Genomic DNA, 14,208 nt, shown 5'->3' with positions numbered 1-14,208 from the left:
CAGGCTCGGGCCCCCATCTCCGTGTGATTCCAACGTAGAGCCAGGGCTGTGGACCAGTGCCGATTCCTTTACATGTGCGGGGTGGGCACGGACGCTCGGGTGTTCGCAGAGAAGTGAATTGTGTCCACACCTGTGAGGGGGCCCGAGAGCTGCTTAGTTGACACGATTGAATACTCCCACGTGGATTAACTTGGACACATCTTGAAAATACACTGGTGGGTACCCAGAGCAAATCAGATACCGTTCGTGTGAAGTTTAAAAACACAAACAGCACCGGAGGCCTGGGTGGCTCGGTGGGTTGAGCGTCCGACCTCGGCTCGGGTCATGATCTCACAGTCCGTGGGTTCGAGCCCCGTGTGGGGCTCTGTGCTGATGGCTCAGAGCCTGATAGGGTAAAAGTATTCAAATATACGTAGGGATGATGGGCACCAAGCTCAGAATGGTGGTTGCTTCACGGGTGTTGAGGCGGGGGAAGCTAGGAGGTGGATTCCATTGGATTTGAAGTCATTTCTTTCAATTAAAAAAAGATACGAGGGCCACCTGTTGGGTGTTCGACTCTTGGTTTCTGCTCAGGTCATGATCTCATGGTTTGTGAGTTCAAGCCCAGAATTGGAGCCTGGAGCCTGCTTGGGATTCTCTCCCTCCCTCTCTCTCTGCCCCTCCCCTGCTCATGCTCGCTCTCTCTCTCTCTGTCTCTCTGTCTCTCTCTCTCTCTCTCTCTCTCTCTCAAAATAAGTGAATAAGCTTGGGGCGCCTGGGTGGCTCAGTGGGTTAAGTGTCCGACTTCATCTCAGGTCATGATCTTGTGGTCTGTGAGTTCAAGCCCTGCATCGGGCTCTGTGTTGACAGCTCAGAGCCTGGAGCCTGCTTCTGATTCTGTGTCTCCCTCTCTCTCTCTCCCTCTCTCTGGAACTCCCCTGCTCATGCGCTCTCTCTCTCTCTCTCAAAAATAAAGATTTAAAAATTTTTTTAAAAAATTAAGTGAATAAGAAATGAAATATTAGGGTGTGGATGGGAGGAGGGTGGGGGAGACAGAAGGAGGGAGAGACGAAAAATGGAAAGCAGAGAGGAAGCGGGCGAGAGGGAGGAGGCTCTGATGGTAGGATTGTCTGGAAGCCTCTCACTGTTACTGCTGTTTACTTCTGTAAACTTAAAACCTCTTCCAAGGGCACACACCATGCCCGACTCTTGAGTAGCCTGAAACGTTAGTAAGACCAAACAAAGTTCTAAAGCTATTAGCTACGAAGTGATTCCAAAGGATGACTTGTCCCTACACCAGATTCTCACTCATTATGACCAGAGCATCGCAACACGCCTGACCTCTAAGGGCCTGTCCACAGAACCAAGGTCAAGGCTCTCATTTTACATGTAAAAACAGATGTGGGAAGGGGATACAGTCTCTGGGGGTTGCAGCGAGTTGAAGGACCCTGGGATTCGAACTCTGGGCTCCTGCTCCCTACCTGGGTGTCTCCCATGTGCAAGTATTTTTTTCTTAAGTTTGTTTATTTATTTTGAGAGAGAGAGAGAGAGAGAGAGAAAGTTTGCATGCAAGTGGGAAGGAGCAGAGAGAGGGAGAGGAAGAGAAAATCCGCCAGTGCAGAGCCCGATGTGGGGCTCGAACTCACAAACTCCAAGATCATGACCCAAGGAGCAGTCAGACGCTTCACTGACTGAGCCACCCGGGTGCCCCTCCTACCTGCCGGTATTTGGGTGCCCTAAATATCCCTCTGCCCAGGCTGTCTGTGTGGCATGTTCCTGGCTGTATTTCCACTGGGGATAATACAGTGGCTGTCCCACTGGCTGTGTCCTCTGGGACTCTACCCAGGTCCCCTCCCATATGTGGCAGTGGAGTGGGATGACACTGTCTGCCTGAGGTGGGATGTTTGTGTGCCATAGCTGTGCGGTGAGAAGGTCCCCCAGCCAGTCCCCTACTCCTGCAGGTGCCTGATAGGTGCAAAATCAAACTCTCTGCAGGAAAAGCAGGAAACCAACCGCTCTCTCTTGGAAATACCAACCCAGGGGCGCCTGGGGGGCCCAGTTGGTTAAGCATCCGACTTCGGCTCGGGTCATGATTTCACAGTCTGTGACTTCGAGCACTGTGCTGACAGCTCAGAGCCTGGAGCCCGCTTCAGATTCTGTGTCTCCCTCTCATTCTCTCTCTACCTCTCCCCTGCTCATGCTCTGTCTCTCTCTCTCTCTCTCTCTCTCTCAAAAATAAACTTAAAAAAATTTTTTTTAATGAAATAACAGCTCATATGGGGTGCCCGGTGGCTCATTTGGGTTAAGCACCGACTTAGGCTCAGGTCATGAGTTTGAGCCCCCTATGTCGGGCTCTGTGCTGACAGCTCAGAGCCTGGAGCCTGCTTCAGATTCTGTCTCTCTGTCTCTCTTTGCTCCACCCCTGTTTTGCTCGCGCTCTCTCTCTCTCCCTGTCTCTCAAAAATAAACATTAAGAAAAACAATAATAAAAAAAAAGAAACACCAGCCCATGGGAGGCACTAGGGTTTTCGTTCACCTACGCTTGACTTCCAGTTTTGCGGTCAGTATTTTTCAGTATTTTGTATGAATGCTTTTTTTGCGTGACGGACGGTGATGAGCGTCTTCCTGATTTGTGTTCTGTGCTCTCGATGCCAACAGTTCCCTAAGGAAAGAAAATTTCCATGATTTTTTCATTTGTAAATAAATAAATAAAAATGAAACTAAGTGACAAAAATGAATAATAAAAAAAGCCTGGTGCCTACGTGAAACTTCAGATGATCTGAGCCACGAGGGGCCAGTGGTGTTCCAGAATGATTCACTTTAAAGGCAGCGATTTCTGGGCGTGACTCAGATGGCTTTTTTTTTTGTTTTTTTGTTTTTTTTTTTTTTTTTGTCTTTCCCCCAAGACACTTGCTTTTGACAGGGCACCGTGCCTGTTTGGAAGCCTGTCTTCTAGAACAGTGGGGAAGGAGCCCCTCCGGGAAGCCGTGGCTGGCAGGGGCCCTGCCTGGGATGTGGTTCTGCCCTGGAAATGCGTCTTCGGGAGCCGATTAGCTGATTGCTTCTGTCCCAACCCCTTTCAGATCCTACACTGTGGAGTACGGACCACGTCCGGCAGTGGCTGGAGTGGGCAGTGAAAGAGTATGGCCTTCCGGACGTCGACATCTTGCTGTTCCAGAACATCGACGGGAAGGAGCTGTGCAAGATGACCAAGGACGACTTCCAGAGGCTCACCCCGAGCTACAACGCTGACATCCTTCTCTCCCACCTGCACTACCTCAGAGAGAGTAAGAGGGTCGGGACGGAGATCACTGGGGTGCGGGTTCTTGCCAACCCGAGCTGAGGGGGTCCAGTCCAGTCTGTGACAGCTTCTTCCCGCCCTAACCCAGTTCTCATTTAGGATCTGGGAGAACCAAACGCTTACGAGGCCACGATCTAGGTACACATGTGACAAGCGGTCAAGCGCTTTTCCCAGAAGCCTGAGGGGTCACACGAGGCTTCAACTGCCTCCCCCTGGGTCACCTCCACCAAGAGGATCACGTGGCAGAGGGGAGCAGAGCTTCCTCTGGTCACACATTATTGAGTCCCCGTGGTGTCCCACACAAAAACGGAAACAGACGGAAAGGCCCCTGATGGGAATTACGGGGCTCATCCTCCCTAAAGCTAAACCAAGCCCCCTCCCGGTCCCACCTGAGCACAGAGTGAGAGAAGTTTCCAGTTTGTATCATGACATGTGGCTTCACCTGACACAGTGGGAATGGCATATTGGCGATTGGAGGCATGAATTCACCCGGTTTGCTGTATGGTTTAATTTTTCAGACATCAAGCATGGTTGGCAGGAGAGGGAAATAGCACAGCAGGGGGCTGGGTGTGGACTCCGGTGTAAATGCTTTGCCTGGCATCCCGATCACTTGTTCCCCGAATTAAATATGGGCCCACCTAGGTTTTAACACGCTAACCAGCCGCAGGGCCATGGAGAGATTTCCGAGCCGCTCAGGAAAGTAGGGTGGGGGTGGGGAGGTGTTCTTCTTCTTTCTTTCTTTCTTCTTCTTCTTCTTTTTTTTTATTAAGGAGGGTAATTCTCTCTCTCTCTCTCTCTCTCTCTCTCTTTTTTCATTTTGATGTCGCTTTTGTTTTGTTTTCTAGCTCCTCTTCCACATTTGACTTCAGATGATGTTGATAAAGCCTTACAAAACTCTCCACGGTTAATGCATGCTAGAAACACAGGTAATGCTGGGCCTGCCCCTTCCCCACAGGACACGCGCAAAGCCTTGTCCACAGATTGCACGCTTTCAAGGTGGATGGCGGGCCGGTCAGGGCATCAGGAAGGCAGAGCAGAGGGGATGCTCGAGGGGTTCTTGATATGCAGGAGGCTCTTGCTGAAGTACCAGAGCCGGCCGGCAGGGGGCGCCCATTTTGGTTTCTGAGCACTCCCCACCCCCTTGGACCATCAAAGGACTTCTTTCGACCAGGAGAGGCGCAGAATTAGCCCTTAGCCGTTGCCTTACCTCTCTTTTGCTGGATTACAATCTGCCGCTGTGCTGACTGTAGAAACTAAAAGCATGTTCGATATAAAGGGGGCCCTTGGGGTTCTTTTTATTTCTTTTTTGTTCGCAAAGGAACGTGTACTAGGACAAGCAGGAGTTTTATTTTTTCCTTTTAGGAAAAGTCTTAGGCCACTTGACTCATCCTGACTTTGATCTTCTTGCACAGACTCTGGACGTTTGCAAAGGGCAGGAGGAAAGAAAGCTCATTCGTCACTTTTCAGGAGCTTGGGGCTGAAAGGGAGACTGCGTTGTCATTTTGGAGGATATGAAATCAGTTACTAACCCAATCCCTGCTATCCCGTCTCTAACCACAGATTCTGCATTTTATCTATTTATTTATGGCCTGAGGCTAGTCGAGTTGAACAGGATGCTTCATCCCCGCTAACCTTCCCCATCCCCCTCATGGTCGAGGCTGGCTTTCTGCGGATGAATGTGTCCGCGGCTGGCATCCGCCGTCTCCCTCCTGATAGAGGCAGCTACCGAAGCCTGGCCACAGGCTGCTCACCCCACTGTGTCAGCCGGCAGGGCCCTTCTGCCACCACTCAGGCCGGGGCGGAAACCATCAAGGCTTGGGTAACCCCATCGTCGGCAAAGAAGCCGATTCATGACCAGCCTCACACGGAAGTACAGCCGTGTTCCCAAAATGTGTAACGAGTGAGTCCGGTTTGGGTGTTACAGTGAGATAGATGGCTCCTTTATCTTGGTCCTCCAGATTCAGGACATTGTGCTTTTCATTGAAAGTGAAAAAAAAAAAAAAACAAAAAAACTTGGAGTCAGTCGTATGCTTTTTCACTGTAGGTTACACACGTCAGCCTATTAATGACCTTGTGGCCAGAAAATAACAAATAACTTAGGCCGAGTGATTTCCCCCTCTTAAGAACCCCCTTGAGCGACACATTTTCTGATCATTTCACAGTTGTTTAGAAAATTTATAACAGTGAGTGAGAGTTTCGAGAACGCTCTGCTTTCGTTACTAGTGTTACTGTTAAACGTAGAAGCAATCGAAGAACGGGAGGACCGATTCCAAATGGACTGAACTGCAGAAGGGGATTTTTTTTTTCCTGCTCACAACACGGGCAGTGGATTGAGACAGAGAAGGGGACACATGCATTTGAAGAGAAATGTGGATTTATTTTTAATAAGATCCATACATTCTTTGGCAAAAAAAAATATTTGTAATTCTTTGGGACTGTTTTCCAAGGGCTCTGTAAAACATTTCTCTGGATTTTTATGCAACTTATAATTGAAAATACGCACCATAGAATTTTTTTTTTATAAAGTGAGATGGTTGGGGGTGATGGGGGACACACAGATGCGCTTCAGCAAGAAGCCATACCATCAAAACACGGGACACTTTCTGGCAAATGGGACGCAGTATAGCCCGACATCTATTTCCGTAGTCGGAATCAGTTTCTGCCCCCGTTCGCTTATCCCTTCCCCCCCCACACCCCCTGGGAGTCCCAGATGGCCGGCTCCAGGGGGTCCCCTCCCTTTGGTGTCACAGGGCAGAGTTGATTTGGTTGCAGGAGATCAACAACCACAACAAGAGACCTTCACATGTTTTGTCTTTCCTTTTGTCTGCAGGGGGTGCAGCTTTTATTTTCCCAAATACTTCAGTATATCCTGAGGCCACGCAAAGAATTACAACTAGGCCAGGTACGAAAAACACCCCTGTGTGATCTGTCCCTGCAGAGACATCCTGGGATGTCCCGTGAGATCCGTGACCTAAGTCACCAGAGTCAGAGGGCGCGGATCCTGGGTCTGAAGGGAGTCCTGAGCAGTCTTGTTCTGCCCCTGTGAATCTGGAGCCCAGATTCCATCAGACCGTTTCACTCAGAGATCACACTTCAGGTCCCTGACCGCAGAATTAAAAGCACATCGGCCCCTTAACTAGCTGCTCTGAAAGGCAGATGGGCAAAGTTGGCACCCTGGAAGCCCGGCGGAAAAGCACCCGCCCGCGCACCAGGTGACAAAAGCATGCGCGTCCTCGGGGGAACACACGAAGCACGAGGCGTCCCCATGGTGTTAGTGATGGACTCTCGGCATGTCACGAGAGCCAGTGGTTCAGAGCAGAGGCATGTCATAGGTGATATTTACATCGGACTCTTTATGTCTTTCCTGATTGCTCTAGGTAATTGTCATGTCATGCGTGAAAGAATAAATATTACCAAGTGCTTACTAGTGACAAGCGCAGTGTTACATTCTGGGCCAGACTTCAGAAAGCTTCCTGTCTGCTGAAGCCTGGCCTGTTCATTCCACGATGTCCACAGAGCGCCTCCTGGGCGTCAGCCGTGGAGGGGACGATGGAAACCAGCTCACAGGCACACATCCGGGCTTTGCCTGAAGTTCTAGATGTCGCGGTTGAGCCGCCTAGAGCCAGAGATAGACTCACACATAAGTGTCGAACCTCAAGGGCTGGCAGCATAGAGCAGACACACCCCTGAGACTCTAACCTGAAGAAGTTGAGGCATCAACTTTGATGGCAGAGGCTGTAGGACCAGCAGCGCTTGCAAACGTACCTTCCATGAGAGCGGGAAGGACGCTCTCCAGAGGAAGGGCCACCCGCCACAGGAGGGTTAGATGTGTGCCAGGTGGGGAAGGAGGGAGAGGGCATTTCAGATCAGGAGCATCGTGGCTCAGACCTCGGTCCCCTCACCAGGACTTGCACCGATAACACGCCAGCCCGCCAGCTGAGGAAATGGCGAGTCAGGGTAGGGGGCTGGTTTTTCCATCGTCATTCATGCCTCTGGAGTCATGCGTTCCTAGACCCAAGCTGTCGCCCTTTGACCTCTGTCCCACACCCAGACTACATAAGACTCCATTTGGATTGGTCCGGGGCATTAAGTTTCGCACGGTCGTTTCTTTCCAGTCAGGAGCTCAATAGCATGGGTGAAGAAGCTTCTCAGAGCTGTTCCCACCCTGACGCTGTCCCGTTACTTCCACAGAGCCTTGAGGCTGGCCATTCCCTCCTCTCTGACCTCAGAGGAAGGATTTGCTCCCCTCTTCCTGGGGAACACGGTGGAAAGGTTTAGCTAAAGTGCTTCGTTCCCTCTGTCATGGTGGAGACTTCACAGGCCATTTACTTGTGGATCAGATTCAGGGTCTAGAATGACCTGGACTGGCCCTGAAGAAACCCACCGTTCACCTCTGATAAATGCATCCTTGGGAGAACATAGGGAAGTATAGGAAGATCACAACGGTTTTGTGAGCATTTAAAATCCATTTCCATCCATCCTTAAAAGAAGAAGAGCTTTCCGGGAAGCAGCGGGCCACGGTTTGTTTGCTTGCTTTTGCTGGTTTGTTTGTTTGAAGCTGCCTCATGGATGCGTCTCACTGAGTCGCAAAATCCAGGGATTGTGAGCTGGGCTTGGGGTTTTGTCGAAAGGTCACGACGTTGACCAAATCCGTTGGTTACAGCCCAGTGGTCAGACCAGCTGGCTAATCGCTTGCTAGTACGTAGAACAGTGGATCCTGGAACTCCTTTTTCTTTATTCGCATCTGAAGATACAGTAGATTCGGAAGATTCAGCTTTCCAGGTGTGTGTGTGTGGGGGGGGGGGGCGCGGGGAGTAGCTGGGAAGTGAAGGCTGGGACACGCCTCCGCGCTCTGGCCACACTCTTCCTTGGGGCCATGATTTGTGCGTGACCCGCAGGAGATCACACTTCCCTAGCTCCACCCCAGCAAAGTATGTTTCTGAGACTCAAGGTTGTAGCAAAAATACCTGTTTTGACGACCCCTCCTGTGACTGTCCAGGGAGATACAGATGCTTGTATACGTGCTATAAGGAAGTTGAATCAGACTGAACACACCGGAGCTCTTTGCTGAACTATCCAGGGGTTTGACCTTGGAGAGGAGAGTTGCTTCTCCGCTTAGGTGGACGCAGGGATGGACCTTGAAGGATGCACTTGTGAGTCGGAAAGCCCGTCGGGGTGCAGGTGGAAATCTGGCACTGGCCCTGGGGAAACAGGTGCTGCAGGGCGGTTCCCAGGCAGGCTGGGATCCAACTGTGTTCCTGGGCTCAGAAGTGTCTGATGCCGGCAGAAGAGGTGATGGCTGACTCCCCCCTGGGAAGAGGCCCCTGGGGCCCTTGGGAATAGAGACCCGAGTTCCCGTTCCCCTGCACTCCTGGTTTGCTCCTCCATGACCTTCATGGCCGCTCCATTTCTGTAACCCCCCAGCCATGGGAACAGGGGGCTTCCTCCACCCACGCGTGCCCAGTCCCCTCCCCCGAGCTTCCTGTCCCTCCCTGCCTCCTCTCCTTTCTGCCCTGTGTAACCCACCCCCGGGCTGCTGACCCCAATCTCCCTTTTCCTTTCTTCCTCCTGGCCTTCCTTCCCAAATGGGTCACTTCTTCCGGGTCCCCCAACTGCTTACCCCATCAAGTCGCTGTGTCATTGCAACCTAACCCCACATTTGGCCAAGACTGGTGACCTCCCAGACAACCACACGTGGGCATGTTACTGCTTTGTCCATGTCTCTCCCTTCTCTTCCCAGGCTGGCTTCTATTCACTTTTCCCGAATGTTCCTGATTCAAAATGCACCCTCCCTCGTGATCCCTTTGTTGACTTAGCATTTAGATCCGTCTCTCTCCTACTCGTAAAAAGTGTTTGCACGTAGGCGTGTCATTTTACATTCTGTTTTTGATGATCATGATTTTAGGGTGCTTCATGTGTTTCTTGGGTTGCAGGCACCTTCCTTCCTTGCTGAACACGTGCCTTTGGGAGCCATGGCCCTTTGAGGTCTCAAGTGACATAAAAGACATAGGTCTGACCCACTGAAACTTGCAAGCTGGTTTTTGACCCCCTGCGGCATGTCAGGAACAGTTTATATGAAAGCCACGGTGGGCACCAAGGGGGACATTGTGCAGCCCCGTCTCTCCTCCTCCACCATCACGCAGTCCCCAGAGCATCATGCACGTCTAGGATGTTATCCAAAGACACTGGAGGCTTGAGCCGGCACGTGCAGCCTTAACTTTGACTTTTAAGCCAGTGCCCTTCAGGGGTTTCTCAGAATCTTGAACAACTCCTCCTTTGGCATTCACAACTGAGTGACATTTCGACGTCACCCGTCAAGGCCAGGCAGCAAATGCACGTTCTCCTCAGTCAGGCCCTGTGGAAAGTCTGCATCCCGGCTCACGGCTGGAAACGCACCCTCTGCTTTCCCTCTGGTTAGACCGTAACCACAGAGGTCTGCAAAGCCAGGAGAGAAAGCCGTGCACGACGCTCCCAGGTCTCCATGTCTTTGATGGGGGATCTTAGAAGACCGTAGGAAGGTCTGGAGGAATACAGGAGAGGGTGACTCAGCCACATCAGGGCAGACTCCCAAACTTCCTTCCATTAAGTAGGTGTTTATCAGGTGGTTCTGGGCAGCAGCTCTTGGCCTTTCTCTTTGCATTAGCCTCTAGGTTCATGGACAGCAGGCAAATCTCATCTGTTCCTACCCAACCCAGCCAGGGCCCTTGCACACTGCTTTGCAGGTGCCGCATAGATCCTGCAGAATGAAGATGAGCTCTCGCATGGTCCAAGTTCCGGTTCATTAAAAAATAAAGTGGGTGTGGGCATACTGTGAAGGCTAGAGGGCTGTTCCTCTGTAAGCGTGATGAAAGCAGAATATAAAACTTGGTGAACTTCACCCGCAGGATGCAGCATAGAATCTATATGTTGTCTTGATTCACTGATGCCCAGGGAAGGGAGAGGGTGGGGGGAGGAGGAGTCTCTTTCCAAATCAAGAACCGATCCCAGCTCCCAGGAAATAAATCAGGGTGCTGGTGTGGAGGGACCCGATGCTAGTCAAACTCCCGATTTTTAGTGTCGTGCTTTTTGGCCTGGATCATGGCATAGAACACGTTTCTTTGTTAACTCTGAGCTGCCCACGAATGGCTTTTATAACCTTCAGTTTTTAAACACACAGCCTGGTGCAGAAAAAAAGAGAACCAGAGCCAGAAAGCAGCCTTCCCCAACACAGGACCTTGTGCCAAGTGTGTGAGTTAGTTACCTTGAAGATCCCAGTACAGGAGAGAATGAGGGTGCATTGAAGTGACCACCAGAAATTCCATGTAAAATCTGTTCTTAGTAGAAGTTCTGTGCCCTGCTCTCGCCAGGGGACACATAGCAAATGCGCTTGGAGTCGGAATTTCTACAGCAGCCCAAGGGCAGAAATGCCCAGGGCTGGCCGTGCTGTGAGGTGGGGTGGCTGGAGAGGCCCCGGCATGTCCTCCTGAATCAGTACGGCTTCATTCAGCCTTTTCCCAGAGTCACCTCCCTGGGGAGGGAAACTCAGTGCCCCCAGCGCGTGAGCGGCAGCTGATAAGGAAGCACTGGACCAGAATTTCATGAACGAAAACAAAAGCTGACTTATCTTCCGCGGCAATATGTTTATGAACATGTTAATCATCGTTCATATAAACATCTCAGATTCTTGGCTTAGAGTCAGACTTCGTGTTGTTAAGGTCCTGACTTATTTTCAGGGGAGGGTGGAACACAGTTATAGACCCGGAGAAGGGTTTTATGAATAAAGAGTTTCAAAATATTTGTCTCTTGCTAGTGGGGTGGTTAATTTTTTCCAGTCACATCCCATGAGCAGTACTTTTCATGTTTAACGTAGTAGCGGACCAGCGACCAACGGCCGTTCGTTCCGCTCGCATTCTCTCTGGGGAAGGTAACCAGCGTAGAACTCTCTGCACGCATTTTCTCATTTGTCCTGACACGCTCAGCGGTTCTGAGATCTGTTATCTGCGGGAACACAGATTCCTGCCTAGAAACATGTAATGGAGATGATCTAGAACGGGCTCGCTCTGGCATTGTTCAGTGCGCTCCCAGGTCACCCGGGACCTCGTTAAAGGGCAGATTCCGGCTCGGTAGCCCTGGAGTGAGATTCTGCCTTCCTAACCAGCTCCCAGATGTTACCAGTCTTGCTGGTCCGTGGGCCACCCTTTGAGACCTGGGATCGAGAACACATTTTGGTATTGCCTTGCTTTTTTTTTTCACGTGGTCAACAGAAGCCCCTTTGTCCGTGTGCCTGTCTGCTCCTGAATTCGGCTAGACGCTGGTACAGTAGTCCAAGTGTTCTTTCTGAGACAGTTCTCAGATTGAAACTCTGGCTGACCATTTTTTTTTTTAGACAAAATTCAACCGGGTGGGTATCTGTGTGCGAAGGGCGCCCAGAGACTTAAGTTGACATTCAGCCGTAAATTGATAGCGGCTGCAGATTTAATTCCCATGTGCAACCCCCAACACCAGAAAAGTGAGAATCTGAGGAGCCGAGTGGGAACGGCTTATGATCCAAAATGCAAAAATACCAGCTGAGAAGAAGCGGTGAGCAGTACTGGAGTTAAAAAAAAAAAAAAAATTATCTTTTACTCAACCAAAGCTATAAAGGGTAGGATTTCACAGACCACACGAGCCGAGGTGCTTGTAGCCAAACAGACCAAATAAATTAAGGCAACTCTGTGTTGAATTTCACATTGCATTTCAGCGGTATGCTCTTTGGGATACGAAAGTAAGAAGAGGCACATCTTTTTATTCTTTTATTTGTTTATTTTGAGAGAGACAGAGCGCGAGTCGGGGAAGGGCAGAGGCAGAGGGAGAGAGTGAACCCCAAGCAGGCTCCGTGCTGCCAGCACGGAGCCCGACGTGAGGCGTGAATTCACAGAACCACGGGATCATGACCCGAGCCGAAGCCAAGAGCCAGACGCTTGCCCGAGCCACCGAGGTGCCCCAAGAGATGCATCTTTTGCAACATAGGCAGACCCTTTGAGGATTGACCCGCCAAACTACCAGTCTAAAACAGGGTTACATAGTCTGTTTAAAGGGAGGCTTAAAACAAATTAGATTGCCTGCCCTGCAAGTGAGATTTGATAGCCATTTCCAGATGTCCAGCAGCAGAATACCTCAAGTAGCTGGCTGTGGCTTTCAGTTGGCCCAGAATGACACATGGCATGGAACTGAGCCCCCATCAATCCAAGAAGGCATAGTTTTGAAGTGGTTCTACAATAAGATTTCATGTAGAAATCACTTCGTGTGTGCACACTTAGTAAGGATACGCATGGTGATGTTCTGGAGTACATTTTAAGTTTATGTGTTTATTTTGAGAGACAGAGCGCATGAGCAAGGGAGGGGCAGAGAGAGAGGGAGACACAGAATCTGAAGCAGGCTCTGCACTGTCAGCACAGAGCCCGATGCAGGGCTCGAACTCATGAACCTGTGAGTTCACGACCTGAGCCGAAGTCAAACGCTTGACCGACTGAGCCACCCAGGTGCACCTGTTCTGGAATACGTTTTTGAAAGGACCTTGAAATGACTTAGAGTCTTCATAATCGTTAACATAACTTGCACCGAGGGTGGGAAGGAGAGTTACTAACTTTGTGTGTGCAAAGTGCACTGAAGATTTACGAGACAGATGACAATACGTTATGAACGCAAAGAAACCGTTGCATACACTTAAGCTCTTACCGTCATTGTTAGCATGTTGTGGGAACAATATTATTCCGGTCTTGCGGTTGATCGCATGCAGTTCTTTTAGAGAACTTCTAAATTCATTTAGAGAAAGAGCTATAGTAGATATTTACATGGAGAAATAACTGGACAGTTACGACTGATTTCATAGGACTGGGTGAGGGGGGGGGGGCCGGGTGGCTCAGCTGGTTGGGCGTCCGAATTCAGCTCTGGTCATGATCTCTCAGTTTGTGAGTTCGAGCCCCGCGTCGGGCCCTGTGCTGACAGCTCGGAGCCTGGGGTCTGCTTCTGAGTCTGTGTCTCCCTCTCTCTCTGCCCCTCCCCCACTCATGCTCTGTCTTTCTCTCTCAGAAAATAAACATTAACATTTAAAGATATATATATATATATATATATATATATATATATATATATATAACTGGGTGAGATTATAAAAAGAAATGAGGGGTGACTGAGAGAGGCAGATGGCAAGTAAGAGGGTGAGGAGGCCATGCTCATTTCCAAGGAAGAAGTGTCATTTGGGGGATTTAGGGGCAGACCTCGAGCATGAGCATGAATTGGTGGACTTATCAGATTGGTCAGCTCTGTTCTGAGTGGCTCATGAAGGTAACAAAGGGATGAACTTAGGTCAGTTCCAGGTGGAAGCAGGCCAAAGTAGATTGTAAGAACCTCTTTATGTGGTCTTGACCTGTGGTCGTAGGAAGTTTCCTTAGAAGGCTCAGGAAGCCCTGTAAGAATCTCTCAAGGAGAGTTTCCAGATCAACGGGTGAAGACGTTAGATCGATAAAATGAACAAAACGATAATTTCTGAGTAAAACGCAAATCTAATGGGATACAGGTTGGGTATTTCTTTGGATTGCTGGATTTTCATCCACGGTATTTATTCTAACGGACGCAAAACAAAAAGCATACAAAATATGTATTATAAAATTACATTATTGGTCTTCCAGTCATTTTATTTGTCTTTGCAGATTTACCTTATGACCCACCCAGGAGATCAGCCTGGACCAGTCACGGCCACCCCACCCCCCAGTCGAAAGGTACGGTGTTGGCTCCCGTTGCTTGACTCTGCTTCTCACCGGGAGATGACCATTGGTGACGTTTGGTGACCATTGGTAGCGTGCTGATTTCCGCAGGGTATCTACGCTTTATCAGCATAAAATGTTTGTTCCTTTGGCAGCAAAGAGCAACTTGATCTTTAGATGCAATGATTCTTTTTTTTTTTCTAA

At 49.9% G+C, this 14,208-nt stretch overlaps 1 protein-coding gene across 10 annotated transcripts in view; it reads left to right on the top strand.

Moving 5' to 3' along the window:
* ERG (ETS transcription factor ERG) overlaps positions 1 to 14,208 on the top strand; it is a 263,074-nt gene that overhangs the window by 237,940 nt on the left and 10,926 nt on the right. For 7 of the 10 annotated variants that reach the window (XM_058732009.1, XM_058732010.1, XM_058732008.1 and 4 more), the window contains 4 exons: positions 3,063 to 3,266; positions 4,126 to 4,206; positions 6,111 to 6,182; positions 13,951 to 14,019. In XM_058732009.1, the coding sequence (XP_058587992.1) occupies positions 3,063 to 3,266; positions 4,126 to 4,206; positions 6,111 to 6,182; positions 13,951 to 14,019 (426 nt within the window). The remainder of the gene's footprint in view (positions 1 to 3,062; positions 3,267 to 4,125; positions 4,207 to 6,110; positions 6,183 to 13,950; positions 14,020 to 14,208) is intronic. The other 3 variants (XM_058732014.1, XM_058732012.1, XM_058732016.1) reach the window with 3 other exon arrangements.

Source organism: Neofelis nebulosa, chromosome 5 (genome assembly GCF_028018385.1).
Source record: "Neofelis nebulosa isolate mNeoNeb1 chromosome 5, mNeoNeb1.pri, whole genome shotgun sequence".
Taxonomy (NCBI): domain Eukaryota; kingdom Metazoa; phylum Chordata; class Mammalia; order Carnivora; family Felidae; genus Neofelis; species Neofelis nebulosa.
This window is presented reverse-complemented; position numbering and strand designations above follow the sequence as displayed.